We start from the raw sequence: 20,495 nt of genomic DNA, 5'->3' as shown, positions 1-20,495 counted from the left end.
CAAGAGAATGTGATGATAATGATGGTGCGTAAACTTAGCAATAATGTTCTGTATTCTAGTTTGCGTTCATATATAGTACTTAAGTACCTTTCAAACACACAAAAATCACGCTCCATGATTCATTTCAGTATGTATTCAAGGTGTGTAAGCTCCGTAACAAAGTAAGATCCCAGGACTCACAGAATCAGATTTATATTAACTGGGTCTTATAAAAACTATGTTGATTTAACTACATACGGATCTCCTATAATAATAATAAAGGGCCTCATGCAGAGTCGTTTTGACGTATGATTAGCGTCATATTAAATATCTGACTACCGCAGGCAACACGTTAGTCGAACGCTTTAGTGATGCTCTAATCACGCATCAGAACGACTCTGCATAAGGCCCAAAGAATTTAATGAACTCCTTGCAAACATATTTACTAATAATTGAGAATTATTAACACAAACGTAGACGTCCAACAGTTATAAACAACAGTAAAAAGGATACTGAATTAATCTCCATTAACCTTTTAAAATTATGGCTTTTTTGGAATAAATTATAGACTTTCAGTCAAGCGGATACACCATCATCTCTATTTATCCTAGGATCATGTTTTGTAGCTCATTCTCTTCAGAATAAGACAGGCTTTCAAACAGTACCATTCATGTGTCTCCATCATCTATTTGAAGCTGGCAAATTGCGGAAAAAGTATTTTTAGTTAAACAAATATCCTTTCCTTTTACCTTTTGCCTTCTGGACCTCCTTGTTTTAACGCAGAGATCTTTAAAAAAAATAAAAAAAAGAATCTGAAAGTACTAAGGGTGCACTGAATGTGAGTGCAAACTTTTGATCTTCTAGGTGAGAAAGTAAGCCCGCCAAAAAATAATATACCCACAATTCCGTATAAAACAGGGTCTCAGATAAAAATTTCCTGAGATATCACTATTTATCCTAGGATCATGTTCGTCCATCATTCTCTACAGAATATAACCAGCCTTGCATACGATATCATTCACATATCTCAATCATGTATCTGAGGTGAGAAAATCGCGAAGAAAGAGTTTTTTGTTAAAAAGTGTCCTTTTTTTTAACCCTTTTACCCCTGTGACCTCTCCCCTGTTTTAACGCAATCTGAAAGACATTAACTGGTGCACTGAATCGGTGTGCAAAATTTCAACCTTCTAGGTACAAAGTAAGCCCGCAAAAATAATAAAAACACTTATTTTTTCAAAGTTATGACGTCATCACACCCTATGTCTCGACACAGAAAGGTATGAAACCATGGTTAACGTGTTCTACAATGCCTACATGTTTGGAAACACAAAAACCGAAGTAAAAAGCTTTATTGGTACTTTTTTAAAATTGAATAATGAAAACTACGTTAGTACCTAAAAATAGGCAATACAACTTAAAAGGGTGAAGCAAAATTGTTATGTATGTTGTCCAACACCTCGAAACGAAGAGGCATATATTCATACTCAAAATACAACATTCGCAGTAACATAACAAATGTAATTTGTATCTCTGAATACATATATGAACTTAATTCTATATTTCTAAAACAGATTCCTCATTTTATTTGCAACTTCTTATATACAATGTCTTTAAACTGAATTCAATATGCAATCATTTATTATTTTAATTCCTTTATATGTAACCGTTACATTACAAAAAGGAATTAGATGAAACACTATAATTGTGCACATACACAACTTGTATAATTCACGATTACCTTGATCTGATATTCTTTTAATTTGCCATTAACCATAATAGTGGCTTGTTCAGTAACTTCTTCACGAATTGTATGGGCAATGCTGCAAAAGAAAGTTGTAGATATTTAAAAATAAGTAATGTTATTTTGCTAATAAATTACTGTCTTACCTGGCAAAAAAGCTAGTATAAGGTATTTCTAACATTCATTTTTTGATTTAATTACTCATTTCGTCTTCGATCTTATTCTAGTTATTGTATCCGTGAACTTAGTTTTTGGCTTAAGCTAGGTTGCCATGCTACAAGAATCTTTTAGCTGTCATTAAAAAGTCTTGCAACACCATCTTTCTATTTACTATTTACACATTACAACTTTCTGAAAGCAAGAAAGATATATCCACCCACGCAGCACTGCACTCTACTGGACAAATGGTGAACCTCCTTATTAGAAACACGTATTTTGGAGCGCTTGCCCTCCCCATCCAAAAGAATCCGTTGTTTCGGAAGTGGTGAAACAGTTTTTCTCTTTATGTCAGTGGGAGGTCGATAGCAGGTATCAAGAAAGACGACCCAAAAAGTTGCACATGGTTTGAGTCCTTGCAAGATTAAAAAAAATGTTGCATGTCCCTTTCAAGACTATGCTTACATGGAGAAATATTGTAGGGTTCCATTTTTTTTTTTTTTTTTTAATGACAGCTACAAGATTCTTGCAGCAAGGCTACCTAGCTTTACAGTTCATTTTAGATTAAAAAAAATATTTACAAAATAAAGTCACAATGAAAACGTTAGCAACCAATATCAATTATTTGCGTATTGTTCATTATAGTTTTGGAAATATTGAACACGTATTAATAAAGCAAAAACTAAATTCAAAATTGACCAAAGCAGTACATATAAGTCGTACAACTGTTTCAGCAATGTAATACTGCCTTCATCAGACACGTGCCATAGCAAAAAAGTGTCTGATGAAGGTGAGGTTACGTTGCCGAAACAATAGAGTTTTGCTCAGTTTTGTCATGGTTTTGTTTATACGTGAAGTATTTCTTCATTACCACAAATGTTACTTTTACTTTCTAGAACACATTATCAACATCCTTCACCTTCTCCAACTCAACCACACCATATCTTCGACATAACACAATCTTGCTTTCTTATGCATTCATCTTTTTTTTTTTTTTTTTTTTAACTACTTTCTTTTTCCAAATTTGCTATTTATCGATGAGGTCAACAAGAACTACAGACTAATTTTGACGCCAATCAGCTCCTGAAATGATTATTAAAGACTAGTACCTATAATATGTTTGTTCTCCTGTAAGAACTTTATATTCATCATCTTCGACTTTTGCCTTTTGAATGACATCTCTAGCTTTTTCTTCTTCAGACTTTACATTATTGGTAGTGGACTCTCCGCCGGATTTGTCAGTAGCTGGTAATAAAAAGCAATGCAATAATCAATACAAACAGAGTTAAATACTTATGGAATTGTAAAATTTTACCTCTTTAATCTCTAAGTCGAAAACAATAACTGATAGGGAAGAAAATATAAAAGGAGAGCCAATAATTACTCAAATAAATGTAATCACAAGCAGGACAATTTTAAAGCAAGTTCTGAAATGAAACCGTTTTCATTTTGTCCCTTTCTTACTACCCCCCCCCCCCCCTTTCACACATAATAAACAAAACGACTTTGGGTGAAACTTCATAAAGACACAGCAGGCGAAATAGGAAAAGAGAAGATAAACTGAGTAATGTCTGCTTCGGCCTAATATTCGCTTCCGAAGCCTGTAATAGTTTTATTCGCTGAAAGTGAGCACTATTTAGTGGAGAGAAATAACTCACAGGGAGGGGTTGGTCGGTAAGAGAATTGAATTATTATTATTATTATTATTAGGTTGGCACATTTCCGCACTACAATTCATGCTTATGTGAACCTCAGCTCAGCTGCGACTCTTTGGCAAATTTGAATTCCTGACGAACACAGTTTCAAGAAGCGTGGCTCTTACCCCAGCAGAGCCAATCTAGGCAACCATGTTTTTTTTTTTTTTTTTTTTTTTCGTCCCGTTTCCACTGCATATAATAATAAAGTTAACATTTGCTAACTGTACATGCAACACAACAATGATTGTTCTACAATATGATACGCATCTACCATATTCTCAACGCGGGATTAGGCGATTTCAGCTAAACTCGGTCTACTTCTCTCAGCCACGTCCGTCCGCCACGCTGCCACTAGTCTTCCTGTATGCCCACACTAGCATCTATGTCATATTCATCTGTTGTTAGGTATTTCCTGCGAGTATCTATTTACGTATCTTAAGAGTAATCTAAGTACAAACCTCAAACGCCTCAAACCTCAATCTACTAACAGATGAAGTTGTTTCAATCAACACAGCTACGGAATATATCCTGATAAGATTCTGCAACTCGAAGCTAGTTTTCGACGCAGTAAATTCTCCTTAAAACCAAATGAATAGCTCATTTAGTTATGAGAACAGGTGATTTCCTACCCTACAGTCACTTTGTTCAAAGTGTGAAATTAATCACTACGTAAATTCATTATTTTTTCGTTCCTTCGAAAACAACAAAACGTCATAATACACATTCTAAGGATATGATTTTAATTTGATTAATATAACAATAAATAATGAAACTAACATTTTAATTAAAATGTATTCTAAATTGTGATTAATTCCTTTCATGTGACTACCGAAAGCAAGTGACTGCATCACGTGCGTTTTGGTGCATAATTAAGCAAATGTGGCACAAAATTAAATGTATGCTAGAACAAAGTAAAGTAAAAGAGAACTATTACCCAACCTTTTGGTTTAGTTCCAGAGGAAAAATTGTGGAAAAAGATATACAAACTCATTCTCCTTATCTGGAACAAGGAATTGCCACAACAGTGGAAATGAACAATCATTCTGTCAATTCACAAGAAAGGCGACAAAACTGGCTGTAATAATTATCGAGGCATCTCTCTTCTATTACAATCCTATAAAATCCTTTCAAATATTCTGTTAGCAAGATTGACCCCATACGCAGATGAAATTATTGGAGATTCTCAATGCGGATTTAGAAATCGATAAACTACTCATCAGATATTTACCATTCTCCAAATACTCGAAAAGAAGTGGGAATACAATGCCCCAGTACATCAACTATTTATTGATTTTAGAACGATCTATGACTCGGTTAGGAGGGAAACTGTACAATATTCTTAGAGAAAATAGAATATCGAAAAACCTAGTTAAGTTAATTAAGATGTGTCTAAATGAATCCCAAAGTAAAGTTCGAGAACGAAAATATTTATTCATGAGCCTTCATGTCGAGAATGGATTGAAACAAAGAGATGCGTTGTCGCCATTGTTATTCAACTTTGTTTCGGAGTATACTATAAAGAAAATCAAGATGATCAGCAGGCCCTAGAGTTGAATGGTATTCACCAGGTTATGGCGTAAACTGATGATATAAATTTAATAGAGGATGATAGGAGAAGAATAAAAAGTAATGCAGAGATCTTATTAAACGCTTGCAGGGAGATGGGTTTAGAAGTAAATGCAGAGAAAACTAAATACATGGAAATTTGCCGGGATCGTAATACTGCAAATTATGGTTGCGCCAAAATAACAAATAATACTTTCAACGAAGTGGATACTTTCAAACATCTAGGATCAATATTAACAGACCAAAACCATATTCACGAAGAAATTATATGTCGACTGAAAGTAGGAAAGCTATTATTCACTTCAAAACCTTTTGTTTTTGCAAAATCTGTTTGTCAGGAATTTGCAGCTTAAAATATATAAAACGATAATAATGCCTGTTGTGCTCTATGGTTGTGAAACAGCGTCGCCTACTCTTAGGGAAGAACGCAGAAAGCTATTTGAGAATAAAATCGTGAGACGAATATTCGGATCTAAGGGGAACGAAAATGGGAATGGTGTAAACTCCATAACGAAGAACTGCATAATGTATACGGTTTACCAAACATTATTAGAGCCATCAAGTCTAGGAGACCGAGGTGGGTAGGTCGTGTAGCCAGAATGAAAGAAAGTAGGAACAGTTTCAAAGTTTTAACTGGAAATCCAATCGGAAAACGACCATTAGGAAGACCTAGGCGCAGATAGGAGGATAAAATTAAGATGGATATCGCAGAGATAGAAATGCAAAGTGGAAATTGGATTTAGTTGGCTAAGGACAGAAGTTAATTGAGAGGTTCTGTGAACGCAGCATGAACCTTCGAGTTCCATACGCCATCGAGTTAGTTTACTACGTACACTCATGTCCAAAATGATTGTCGCAAATCTATAACTGTCTTCTTCTAAGAGTATAATTTGATAATGGTGTTGCAGGGCACTTTTGATACTGATACTATGTGTATAAACGGGAAATGCATATTTATGATAAATTTCATAGGAAAAGAATTATAAATACGAAAATTAGAATGAATAAAACAAAATGTTGCTAAATGGACAAGAAAGTTTTATTGTTCTTATTTACTGCTCTTTTGACATGAAATTTGCCACAAACATGTCTTTGCCGATTATACACGTACTAACATTATAAGAAATACCGGGCTAATTCGTTATCAAATTATATTCCTATAACAACATATTTATAGACATGCGAAAGTAATTTTGGACATGAGTGTACCTCAAGCTTGGCTTTTTAATTATAGTAGTTTCGTTACAAGGCGTATTCCGTGGGGATAGGATATTTCAAAATTTATGTCAAACGTAGAGTATCTTCTGTATTTTTATCATTACATTTTCATTGAAATATGGTGGAAGAGAATTCAAATATTTTCCATAAATCTATTCTTTCCGTGCGAGGGACGGTTCATTTCACCTATTACAGCAATAAAATAGAAAGCAAGTTTCGAGGAGTTTTTAAGTCAGATCCTAATTTAAATATTTATCTTTGAATTGGAATACAGCATCTGCTCAGTAATACACTTCCGACAGCGCATAAACTATTTTTATCTGGGCGTCCAATCCTAAGCTACATCGTTTCAGGTAGAACACTCATAAACCAAACTATACGAAGTAAAGGTATACTGAACCAGTCAAACTGCACATAAGCTTGGTAAAAAAAAAAAAAAAAAAAAAAAAAAAAAATTGAAGATATTTTTCCGCATATACAAATATTAACTACTGAATCCAAACAAACATTAAAACTAAAACCTACATTATGCTCATGATGCATGGAGAAATGCTCAGGAACGAATATATCGTAACAAAGGATGGAAAGTAAGTGAACACAACATACACACGGCTTTAACACAAAATTTCTGATATTGATAAAACTATATTTCCTTAGCAAATGGCATACAACAAAAGAAGCAAATTTCAATTTATACTTCGTAATTTGTATTTGTATGAACACGAATTTTGTGTATTGCGGTATTTTTCTACACTTGTATGTGGAAGTAACATTCAAATTACACAAGAATTGGCTAAAGTAGACATACTCTTGGTTGAGGATAGCAGTTCTAAGATGAGTTGAAATTTTATTTACCTTGTTCTTCATCGTCATCATCATCAGTTTCTCCTTCAGATACATCATCATCGTCATCTTCATCTTCCCTTGGAGCAGACTCCCAACCTGGATGCATCTCTAGCCATGCCTGCAACTGACTCGCCAATGGAGCATCATCACCAGAAAGCACTTTCCCTGAAAATTTAATTATTCGTTATCAAATTTCGTCAAGCAAGGAAAACAAATCACAATGAAATAACTAGTTAAAGCATCATGACTCATGAAGAAAGGAGAAAGTTCAAACCCAAGCGTTCATTTGATGATACAAAATTCACGCATCAGTGCAAGTAAAGAACGTTCAGCATTTCATCTTAAGAATTACTTTTCATATTACCTTATCGGACAGTATTTAGATAATCTAATTTAATCAAAGTTAAAGAAAATCACTAACTTTCCTTACGCAAATTTGTTTCCGTTTCTGAAAAACGCAAGTAAAAAATTGTTTTAAAATTTCAAATATTCATAATTATTTTCACCGAATACTCTGAGCAGATGAAACCTATTCTTCATGGAGATTATGATTTCATTAAAGAATTGAAAACAGTCCGTGTATCAGAAGAAAACTGATGCTTATTTTTAAAGAGAAAAAAATGTCAGTTTACTAGGTTTCAGATGATCGTATCTTATGCAACACATGGAACTACGGAATTCACTTTAGATCTCACGAATACACTGCCGCGGTGGTAGAGCGTTCATCTCTAGAGCTTGGGGGTTCTTGGTTCGATCCCAGCTCGCGTCAAATGAGCTTTGTGGTGGACAAACACCGTGTGCGTAGGTTTTCTCAGCGTTCTCCCGTTACCTCCCACTTTCTTCACTCCACTATTTTTAATTCATTTCTCATCATCACCATCTCCTTTAGCCTAGTCGGCATAATCGTGGAACGTAAAACTTATACATTTCATTTCATTTTATATTTAACTACGCTGCCATTCTTTGCTTTTCCTTCCAAAGTATACTGTTTCATACTACTTACTTTTGCCTTCATATAACAGATCAATTCGTTCAATTCTCACTGGCCTTTCGTCAACCGTTTTAATATTTAAAAGGTTCAAATAATTGCAAATGAGATTGGAAAAAAAGAACCTGGGATGCAAGATCATAGTACGTCACAGCTCCTTAAATAGGCGACTTGACGGACGAACATCGGCGTAATTGGTTGGCATTTCTCGTAATGAGGACGGTAGAACAAGAATTATCACATTTCATTTCTTTGTCTTCTGATGGGGGTGTGAAAGTATGAATAATACGAAATCAGCGAATTCGATTGTTTTTCTATATCATGAGCACATTTTATATATATATTTGGAATTATCTTCCGTTGCAATGTAATATTTTGGTGCTCAAGGGCGTCCTTTTACTCTTGCTTGTGTGAACAGTACACTTCTTTCATGAATATCTCTAATAAAAAACATATCTGTTTAAGAGATAAATTAAAAAAAATACTTAGGTAAGTTTTTGTCTATTTTTAGTTGAGTTCATTTTGAGATTAACGTCCCTTTCAGCAGCGAGGCTATATGAGACGGGACCTACTGATTAACGTGGAATCCGAACTACATGAGCTCCCTCGGGGAATTGTCTATTTTTAATAGACAATATTCTGAGACTTTTTCGTCAAAGTCTATATACAATTTTTCAGATTACCTGCTCACGCCGCGAGTTGTAAATTGCATTCAAAGAAACTCATACAAGAGGATAAGACATGCCAACTCAAGTTAAGGTCCAACTCAACTCTTTCGAAATATTTGAAAGAATCCACACATAATAACAGAAAAGGTGAACACATTATATAAAACCTTACTTTAAAACTGAAAAGCTAGTTTTGAAATATTCTGCACTAGCTTAAAATCTACTAAAATCTCGATTGTTCGACGCTCCCCAAGTCATCAACAAAAAGATCAGACCACTAAAATACGGCTATACATTCCGGCTTACCTTTGAAGACAGTTACATTGTTGTACAGTCGCCCACGTAAGTACTTGGACCCCAAGTAATGGAATTATAACACTCAGGGGTCCAGGTACTTATGTGGGTGACTGTACGTGGGTCGTTCAATATATAAGTTTCCCTAAGCTGCAAAATATTTATTTTTTTAAGACACATTTGTGAACTATACATACCTGTGTAGGTGGATCCTCCTTCACCTCCGCACATAATCCCCATTGAGATTCGCACATTTGTCTCACCGTTGCACCAATTTGTTCAAACCCTTTGCAAACAGAAGTCAAGGCTCTGGCTATTTAGCACTGTCCCCACATTCCGATTCACTTCCTTATCTGTTTCGAAACGTTCACCATGCAATGCAGACTTAAACCCCGGAAAAAGATGGAAGTAACTCGGTGCTGGCGCTAAATTGAGACTGTATGGAGAGTGGGCCAGCCATCCCCACCCTAACCCTTCAATTTTGTGTCTTGTTTGCATGCTGAGTGGAGTGGGCGTTATCATCAAAAGGAGAGCAGGTCCTTTATGTCAAATTGCGTTTCCCTGAAGCGGAATGTGAGGAGAGGGACAAATAGCCAGAGCTTTGACTTCTTTTTGCAAACTGTTTGGACAAATTGATGCAAAGGTGAAACAAATGCCTGAATCTCAATGGAGATTATGTGGAGAGGTAAGGAAGGACCCACCTACACATGTATGTATAACGTATTTTAAAAATTATTTTTTTTACAGCTTACGGAAACTATGCATTGAACGATCCACGTACTTATATGTACAATAAACTGTGTGTGTGTCCGCCATAAGTTTTATATATATATATATATATATATATACAAATATACAAAGGTACACAGCTAGATCTCCAAGTCTGATTGTGTACGAAGCCGTTCTTCAGTTTTTGTCTCGGTGAGGAAGTTGTGGGTGGTCAAAGTGTATGCATAAAAGGAGAGGATAAATACTTAGAACGACGGATATTAAGAGGGCTGTTGGAAAAGTTTCTGCAAACTACCACTAACTCTGCCGATAGTGTTTCACTATCAAAATTCGGAAGATTAGACCATTCTCTATTTAAATTATCTTTGTTTGTTTGTTTGTTTGTTTAAGCCTATTCGTTTATTTTTCACAGCAGTTTGAAGTAATTTTGTGTAAGAAATGGAAATTTCTCTCGTGAACACTTTCAAGCAATGATTTTAAATGCAGTTTAACACCGAAACAATGCATCGAGCTACCTTCTTTGGCATTTGGAAATGAAGCTCCACCCACTAGGATTAAAATTGTGTACAATTGATACTCCAAATTCCAATGTGGCTGCACATTTCTCAGTGATGAGATTCATGAAGGTTGTCCATCCACGTTTTTTGTTGCCAGCAATGTTGATGTTATGGATGAAATAATTGAGACCGGGATGTGACGTACAAGTGTCCATCCTTAAACATTTTTAAAACATGGAACAGAGAGCTATGAACACTTGAGTTTGGAGGACAAACCAAGAGATGGAAAACCTTCTTCAGCGATTTCTGGAATTGCAAGGGCGTTATTCTTACTGATTATTTAACCTATGGGCATAGTATGACTGGTATATTTTACAGGGTATGCTGAAAAAACTTCGTGATGCCTGTAAGGTAAAATATCGTGATGTGTTCACCAACGTGTTCACCTCTTACTGGAAAATGCTCCCAACACAAAGTCCAGGAAACCATGGATTTTGTGCAAAGTTTCGGTTGGAATTACTTCAGGCTCCGCCATATTCTCCTGACCTTGCCCCATCACACTTCTTGTTTCCCAAAATGAAGCAATCACTGGTAGGAAAGTGTCTTGTTTCAGATACGGAAGTCATGTCTGAAGTAAAGTATTGGTTTTCTAGTCATTCTGATACGTTCTACAAAGAGGGGCTGTGGAAGCTAAAAGACCGATTCCAGAACTGTTACTTTGCATGGTGACAATGTAGAAAAGGACTAATAATAACATTCTAGTTCAACTCCATCCACGTAAGAGCAAAAATGTATTGACCAACCAAGTAGTGTAGTATGGCTGGAGTAACTACCTTATCTTCTGTGTGCCTTTAATCAAATATTTAACCATGTACATCTTCAAAATGTTGACAAAGGCTCCAAAAATTCGAGGAATCAATGAGATACATGAAGGTAAGTAAGAAGTCATAAGTAAGTCATATTACTATTCCTTATGCGTGGTAGTAATTTGATGTGCATTACTTTCATATTTAGAAGAAACTGAAAGTAATGTAATTTTATAATACATTAATTAAAGTGTCACGAGTTCTCACCTGTAGCTGTCTCAATGACAGTGACTCGTACATCCGACATTTGAGAGCTTTCGTCGTGGAGGCCGTCGATCGCTTCGCAATTGCCATTAACCTCGCCTTCTGCCTTCTTCTTCTTTTTCTTCTGAAAGAAATCAAACAAGTTCAACTCTCAATCGATTGACTGACAGCTCTCCACTCTTTTATAAATAAATAAATAATTACTACCTACATTCTACATCTTATGATTATGCCCTACATGGGCTGAAACTATTGTGATGAAATGATGTCCTAGAGGACACTTGAAGCGCTTACTTTTTGTTTGTTTGTTGAAGTTTAGTGTAAGTTTTCAGCGTCAGGGCTGTATGAGATGTGGATTTACAGTTTAAGCCGGAATCCGAACCACTGTACCGCGTTAAATACTCTCACTGAAAATCGACCCGGGATCACGTACACGGAAGGCGCGCGCAGGCCAATATCCCAGAAAGAGGGCTCGGAAGTTGTTACCGGTACGTGTTGCGCTCGTTAGTATTAGATCCATTAAGTATACGGGGGAAGGGACACGGTGGCTCAGTGGTGGGGCGTTTACTTCTGGTGCATAGGATCCTTGGTTCGATCCCGGCGAAGTAAGTTTGTGCTGGACAACATCGTGTCCGTGAGTTTTCTTGGATACTTCGCTTTCCTCCCACTTTCACATTCCACCACTTCTTCCATCACCATTCACTTGCTTTAATTGTGTCTCCCTTAGCCTAACGGGTACAATCATGGGTCGTTATACTCAAAGATTTCACTTCTTTTTTAATTAAGTATGGGAGCCGAAAAGACAATATTCGGAAATGATTCGAAATGAAAGAAATGTGAAGATGTTAAATTGAAATTTTAAAAGTGTTAGGCGCGGTACCTATTTTCCTTGTAAATCCTGAGTGTTGTACTATTTGTGGACAATATTCTGTACGGTATCGCTAAAATGAATAGGTAACGACCTGTGTTTTTTTGGGTCCCAAGTAAGGATTGAGCCAAAAACTGTGGAATGTCATTCTGCTCCAAACTGTGACTTCCAATTGAGGTTCATTCTTTCAACACTGGACGTAGGAAGATGTTGTTACTAGCAACGGCACTTCTAGAGATTTATAAATCTAACACATTAAACAACGAAACAAACTGGGCCAGTGTTCATATCGATTAACCATGACTTTCTGCATTCGATCTGATGGTCAGTTTTTCGTCAGTAATTCTCGAAATGAAAGCTGTTTACAAGGATGAAACTCGAATTCTTACATCAAACCCGTTTGGAAATTCTGGCGGGTTTGGTCACGCTCATGTGCGGCTAGATTTTGTAGGACTTTGAATAAATAATTTTTTATATCACATACCCCAAACTAACAGATATCGAGAAGCGATAAACTTCTGTGAGTATTCGACATAGATCCGTGAGGTTGCAATGGCAGTTTCTAAGATTCTGGCATCCCTTTGCAGCACGAAGACGCTCAACCTGCATTTCTCAACTAGTAGCATTTACTGACACACTTCATAACTGGAAGCCGGCTGTGCCAAACTTGGAATATACTGGATTACTCTCGCTATTGGAAGGTACAAAAATCTACACTTACAATCGTACTTACACGATTCTAAGACGCAGCTTTTTGTCGATCTTTTTTCCTCCAAAATCAAGATCTGAATTATGCAACTTTAGGCCAGATTAGATGAAGTTTTGCCAAAAATTGCTAATCCCGTTAGTCACGATTCTGTAAAGAATGTGTTTTTTGTGTGTATTTGGCCATCAAAAGTGGAAAAACTGGAAAAGATAAGTGATGGCGATGAGGAAACAGATGATGAGCAGTAACGTGTCAGTGTTGTTTTTGCTAGTGTGAGTACAAAACAGAAGAAAAGATGCAAGTTTAAATAATAGCTGAATAATTATTTGTTTGATGCGTGTGTACATACTGGTATAATATGATTATATGCTACATTAATATACCATTTATTGCAGCAGTAAGTTCAGTCTTTATTTATTTTCCCATAACATTATTTGTTTTCCCATGTTTATTATTATTATTATTCATTCTTTAAAATCAATACCTTATAGGTTTTATCATTTTCGCCAAGGGTGCGTCTTACATTCGAGGATTTTTTTCTTCAATTTTTCCTTCAAAAATTGGGGGTGTGTCTTACATTTGAGGGCGTCTCAGATTCGCGTAAATACGGTATTACAGTATGTATTATGATATATTTGTATCATGTCAACACATTATATATGAATATTCATAAAGAATATCAGCAATTTTCAAGAGGGAGTTAGTTAATTCTCAGCTTCCTGTTAGCAAGTTTCCATAGCATAGTCATGCTGCATAATATAGAAGCAGTTTTTTTTTTTTTTAATTAAAGGCCATCATAACGGAAAAATACAATTGCGTTTCAATTACAGAAAGATATTGTGAGAATATGATTTAAAAAAACTCACCTTCCTCTGTTTCTGTTCGCGCTGCTTCCGACGCTGTTCTGTCTTATGTTGCTTCACCATTTCAGTTAGATTCCCAATGTACTCATCTGTTTGCTGAAGAAGGAACGCTAATCTTTTGTCTTTCTTCTGGTCGATCAGTTTCCTGTAAACAGGAAAAATACAGGTTTCATTGTATCATAGCACCAAGAACTGAAATCTCATTAGTTATGCAATATTTTGGAAACACACATATGTAGACTGACTATAAATATCCGTGCTAAGTGCCAAACTGAAAATGTTGAGTAAAAAGCTCAGATGTTACTTCAGAACTGGTGGGACATATACCCACGCGCATTCTCCTGGCGATTACTTGAACTACTTTGTCAATGAAGAATAGATAGCCCGAATTTAACTGAGAACTGTTAGGCACATAGCGCACATTTTGACATTAAACTGAACTTTTTCCATTTTTGACACTTAGCACGGATTTCATTTTCAGTCTATGTTATACAAAGTGATTGAACACGATCACTGACACCTTTCATTGTAAACTAAATCAAAAGAATTCAAAAGTTTAGTTCGTTCTGCAGAAGTTGTTACCCGAGCGTTAACAGAGTGAACGTAATGAAAAACACATTTTTCTAAATCTCAAATCACACAGACTTAATCCTATCCCAACTTTAGCTTTTTACTTTCTCGCTCTTTCCAAAAATACAGATATTATTTCTGTTTGTGAAAATTCAAGGGCATACTAGGTAATGCAATAACTCCCACATCTCATCGAAATAATTAACCTTCTGTGATCCAATTTTTTAATTGTTCGTAATTATTTCAATTGCTATAGCTGCAATTTTTTCTCACGAGGTAAGCAAGCACAAGTTAACGAAATTTTCAACTAACATATCATATGTATAAGGAAGAATACACTTTCTCCACAAGAAACATACTTTCTAATTTATTTATTTCAGCTTCAGTTCATTAGAATTGAATACGAATTCAGTTACACTAAAGAAACTTAAAAGATGCTTACACAGAGATGCTTACACAGTGATAAAATGAACGACTTGGTCGCAACTCGAACCCGGGATCCCTGTGGTACAAATGCCGATGTCTTAACCACTAAACTACCCAATCCACTCCGCGAGCAGCCATATTTTCTCTCATTCTTGAAGTCGGTGTTCATTTCTTACACCATCGTGTCTGTTTACGAAAAATGTATTGATGTTTAACGAGTAGGCTGAGCAGTGTAGTGGTAATGCATCGGCACGGTACCGCCAAGATTCTGGGTTCGAGTCCCGGTCCACTCATGCATTCTTTTATGATGTTCTTCACTGCCAGCGGTATGCCCTGACAGTCTTCAAAATATATTAATAGCACAAAACACAGAAACATTTCAATCACATACGAGGATTTTGTTCGGTCCAGTACTGGTAGTTCTGTGTACTGATGTCAGTATGCTGAAAAAAAGGGGAAGAAAAGTTTCGCCTCTTAGAAAAGGATGACTTAAGACATGTGTCACAACTGTTATTCTTCTGTGTACTTTGTTGGTGGAACTTAACATTTGCACAACAAATTCGTAAGAGGGAAAGTACAAACCCTCATGCAATATTCGACGACATAAGTTATCTGTCAACTGCAGGTGCAAATCATGTTCTCTTTCGGATCATCGAGTACTCAGCATAAACAGACTGTTGGACTTGGTCAATGTTCTAGGGAATTCGAGCCGTATTATCTACCTTCTGGGATCTCTCGAATGCCATCGCACGAAAATTGACACAAAGCAAAATAGTATTCCGTGTGGGAACAAGCCGATTACGGTAAATCGAGTGTTGCCGAAAAGCACGCTGTCCAGCGATCATAGCTTCATTTAATAATAATAATAATAATAATAATAATAAAATCTATGTTAAAGGCATGGTTTATTCCGGCCTCTGTCTCATCCTGACTAAAATGCTTGGGTAGAGGAACACCTAACTATCGTTACGTCACTCAATGTTGTCAGTATCTGCAATGAAAAATCATCATTCTCCAGCAGCACCCTGTATTAGACAACGAAATGTAAATAATAAAGAAATGTAATGAAATAAACGATCTGGAGAATACAGTCAAGTTTTTAGGGTACCACATTCTTCCCTCAAATTTCTGAGGAAATCGAAGATTCTTTTTTAATTAACAGATTGTCAATAAAGGCACAAAAGCAGTGGAATGGGTTAAAAGTAAAGGTTGTTTGTCCTCTCGTGCGATTTCACTATTACTAATTATTTCATAAGTATTCGAATATTTTTCCTAATTTAATCCCACTCCCTCCATACCACCTGACTCTCTCGAAATTTTTTCTCCTACCATTTAGTTTGCGTTCCTCTCACCCAGCAGTAGAACTACTGAAATTCCTATTTTGCAATTCAGCAGAAGTTACCTGTATCCTTCTTCATCCTCAGCCATCAGTCGCCGCATTCGTTCCTTCTCAATCCTTTCTTGTTCCTTCTTCTGTTCTCTCTCCGCATTCGCATGATGATTCAGGACTGCTTTGTTCAATCGTAGTATCTTTGCCATGTTGTTCCTATGGAATTCTTTCAGGTCTTTACCATGTTGCAACACCGCGTTTAAGTATTCCTAATGAAACATAAAATAATAGACTATAGAATATGCATATCAATGAAACTGAAATGCACTTTCAAGACATCATGAGACAAAGAGAAGAGAAAGAAAATAAATACCAGATAAGAATAATCGAGTGTCCAAGTCACGCATGCTGAACATACATATATACAAAAAATTCATGATACATTTTATTAAAGGTACATAACTACAGCGATTCACAGCAACTGGTACCACAAACGAATTACGACTAGTTATTTAACTGTTTAAATCATGTAATTGTGACAACTTGTTGTAATTACAGCTACTCAAAGCTATTGCTGTAAAAGAGAAGTAAAACAACAAGCATCTTAAATGTTTTCCACAAACACGTCATTTTCAACAGTGTTTCGAACTTTGTTAATATTTATCATATCTCCAGGACGGTTTCAGATATCGAAGTGCAGTAAACGACAAAATAATTTACACATCCATTGTAAACCATTTTTCGAAATAAAGCATAAAAAAATCAAGCCCTGGTACCTTATTTCTTATTCATTCGAAACAAGTCATACCATGAGCATGCTATCCAACGCTGAGGTACTTTCGATGTGTATCATCCTGTCCATCTCCTTTGTGCTGTATGTATGTTAGAAGCTTCCATACTTTAGACGTTCGTGATACTATAGCACCCTTATTTTGAAACACTGAATAATAAACATGGTATTTGAAGTTTTCCCTTGACGTGTTGATTTGAAATACGTATTAATTTGACGTAGTGCCATATGAAAAAATATAACTTCATATTGGGTTGGCAAAACTGTTCATTCGGTGATGTTACAAAATACCTAGAACGTTGTCCTCTTTCCTATAGTTTCTTGATGCAATATTTCACTTCTCTGTCTTATACCATTTCTGAGATAATTACTACTATCATTATAAATGGACCACCCTATATATCCCAAGACAAACCGTCAACTTTGATTACAGAAGCAGGATGAAGTAGTTTTGAAGGCTTTGAAATTGCAATATCTTTGATCAAGGAAATTAAGATGCAGTATGAATACTATTATTGTTCACTAACTATAAATACAATTTAGATACTTAAAAAAAATCAATAGGGGCGGACGCTTAATTTCTAACCACTAAGTTCACCAAACAGCTCATCTGAATTCGAACAATTTTTACAATGCAGTTGTAAAAATCTTGACTGTGCCTTTCTCTCCCCAAGATCTTCATAACCTCTTTACATCGTAGTGATCAAGGTTAACGGTGTACAGCCAAAATATTAAATTAAATTTACTCACACACAAAAGATATAGCGAGGACATGTGGTTTTTTGTTTATATGATAACGCAGAGATAGTTAATTGTTTTGTTTTAAATCTATATGAAAGGTGGAGTAAAAAGTTTTAAGGAAGTAAATGTTTCGTAATATCGCTGGTTATCATAACGTGATGCAAGAATTTCATATCCTCAGTAACTCTCATGCATTTATATGCGAAACTGAAGAAATCAACCGACTTTTCAGTACACACTGTCCTCGATATCTACAAATTCATGTAAAAAAATACGAATTAAAACAATGTCTGGGCCAAGAATCGAATACCAGGTCTTTGGCTTGCAGTAAGGATGCGTTAACAATTAGGTACTCAGTTCACTCCCTAAACAACCCTATTTTACAGTCTTGAAGTCAGTGCTCTAGACTGAGTAACGTAGAGGTTAGCGCAGCGGCAGAGTAAGCTGGAGACCGAGTTTGATTCTCGACTCAGTCACACTTCTTTTACACTTCGAATTTTTAAAAGCATTTAACTGACCAAATAACTCTCTTCTGAATGGGCCGAGATGTTGCGGAATACAAAGATAATATTTTTCTTTTTACGTTTGGAATAAAATCTTTCCCTTAAAAATACTTTCTACATTTTAGTCACTACTCGTTAACCCTATAATGCATGATTTTTTTTTATTACTATTATTTTGTGTGAAAATACTAATTTTGCAAGAGAAAACAAAAATGAGTAACGGAAGTACCAGTACGCTTAATAGTGCCATCTATGCGAAAACTGTGGAATTACAACTAGCTTCGAACTTTCCCAATCTGGTTCAATATGCATTAGCAATTACATACCGTTAAGCACAGATTATTTACCACTATGATCCATATCTGTCCCACTATGCATTATAGAGTTAACTAATCGAAACGCAAGCATTTAGAATTAAAAGTGTGTTTCTTTTGTCAGCTGTACAAGGGTTATTCTAGATAAGCTAGTAGTGACATTAATTTTCGAAACACAATAAATATTCGAAGTCTGGGTTATATGTGATGGAATATTGTTTTATAATGGCATATAAGCATGCATGCAAAATTTACAGGAAGGGTAAAAATTGTATAGTAAAAATACAACCCCAAAATAGAAAAGCATAGAGAATAAAACAGTTTCTTGTCGACAGGTAAAATTGTTAGGACTCACCTGATGTTTCTGTCTTCTTTTCCGCTCTGCCTCTAACTTCTGTTGTTTTTCTAGTTTTTCGGTTGCACGGGCTTCTCGCAGGCCTTGTCGCTTTGTCCTTTTGTAGGCTTTTACATTACAGGCGGTTTCTAAGGTCGTATCACGTCTGGTACAAGCCACAACCTACAAATATCAATTTTTCATTAGTTTTATATGCACACAAATTGATTTAAAAGCAATTGTATTTCTGGGATATCAGGATTGAGGTTATATTTACATCTCGTGATTCATCAAGGAAGATTAAACATCTATATCTAACATAGAAAAACATGAATTAGTTACAGAAAGAAAATCTTAATTCTTAAAAGACAAAAACGTACACCAGTGTTACTATACAGGATGTGAAGAAACTGCATCGACAAACTTTATACAGTGATTCCTTATATCATGTCTATGAGTGTTCTGCCGGAAAGAACGTACTAGCCCATCTACCTAAAGTACTACGATAGGGCACTAACCCAGCATAGAAAGGGTAGGTAGTCTGTTCCTTTCCTCTGCTGGTCAGAAATAGATACAGCAGACTGGAAATCAACAGCTGGAGTAGACGGATAAGCTGTTGGATTAGATACCACATGTGCAACAACTGTACAATTATTGCTTCTATACACAGTCACTCTCATATAGCAATACTCCTTTACGTAAAGTAATTTTTCTATGGTGCCAAGGACTGATCCTTCACAGAAGGTATCCAAGATAACTAAGATGTGGGAAACGTTTTGCCAGAAAGACTATACCTAAACAATGTCACATAAACGTTGGTTAACTCCTTCACTGTGTAATTTTTGTGACTGAATCCATTGTCAGTGAGTTGACATATTATTACGCCCTTAGAATTTTTAGCATATTTTATGTTCGACGTACTATTACGCTTTTACGTATACTTCGGTGAATTTGCCTGTTTGTGCTAGAGATAATGAGAGTTTTTCGTGAATAACTGAAACGTTTCATATTTTAGGAAGTGATCTTTTGATTTCTGTATGGATTTAATACTATTTAGTCTATTTTTTTCTTTACTACTTGTTTGTGATGTAGTGAGTGAGTGATTGGTTTATGGTTGCTTTTGAAACAAGTATCAAATAAAAAATGAGGACCTGTATATGATATTACTCAAACGCCGGTTTAAGATCAATCGTCACAAACCGCAATATTGGTCATCAAATATTTCTAAGCTATATGACTGCAAAAAAGACAATGCGAGTGACGCTGAAGATACTTTAAACTTTATAATTAAGATAATACATAGCATATAATATTTAATAATAAATACAAAAGAGTATTATCCTGCCATCATTTGAGATTACGATCTGAAAGTGAAAAGCTTCCATATACTACACTTCTCAGCTATTATCTCCCAATCTAATAATAATTGCAGCCTCTTTTTCCTTTCATGGTGCCCTGTATCATATTTCTCAGGATACAGTTGTTTCTCAATGTTCTAATCAATTTAGTTTTCTCTTTTTTATAATTATTTCTAATATAATTCTTTTCTCACCCATTATTCCTAACACTTCCCTACCGCTTTTCAGTTCAGCCTAGCTAAG

General features: G+C 35.6%; 1 protein-coding gene across 8 annotated transcripts in view; it reads right to left on the bottom strand.

The window, feature by feature from the left end:
• Nucleotides 1-20,495, bottom strand: part of brm (ATP-dependent helicase brm) — a 91,445-nt gene that overhangs the window by 45,495 nt on the left and 25,455 nt on the right. For 7 of the 8 annotated variants that reach the window (XR_014131793.1, XR_014131794.1, XM_081761251.1 and 4 more), the window contains exons 7-13: nt 18,916-19,077; nt 16,285-16,481; nt 13,890-14,031; nt 11,453-11,573; nt 7,213-7,368; nt 2,986-3,121; nt 1,718-1,799 (exon numbers count right to left, since the gene is read on the bottom strand). Coding sequence is in view for 6 of the 8 variants with exons in the window: in XM_081761251.1 (XP_081617377.1) it covers nt 1,718-1,799; nt 2,986-3,121; nt 7,213-7,368; nt 11,453-11,573; nt 13,890-14,031; nt 16,285-16,481; nt 18,916-19,077 (996 nt within the window). In the remaining 2 variants the exon portion in view is untranslated. The remainder of the gene's footprint in view (nt 1-1,717; nt 1,800-2,985; nt 3,122-7,212; nt 7,369-11,452; nt 11,574-13,889; nt 14,032-16,284; nt 16,482-18,915; nt 19,078-20,495) is intronic. The other variant, XM_081761247.1, reaches the window with a different exon arrangement.

This window comes from Thermobia domestica, chromosome 6 (assembly GCF_964235325.1).
Source record: "Thermobia domestica chromosome 6, izTheDome1.hap1.1, whole genome shotgun sequence".
NCBI lineage: Eukaryota > Metazoa > Arthropoda > Insecta > Zygentoma > Lepismatidae > Thermobia > Thermobia domestica.
Note: the sequence above shows the minus strand (reverse complement) of the source record. Positions and strands in the feature narration are given on the sequence as shown.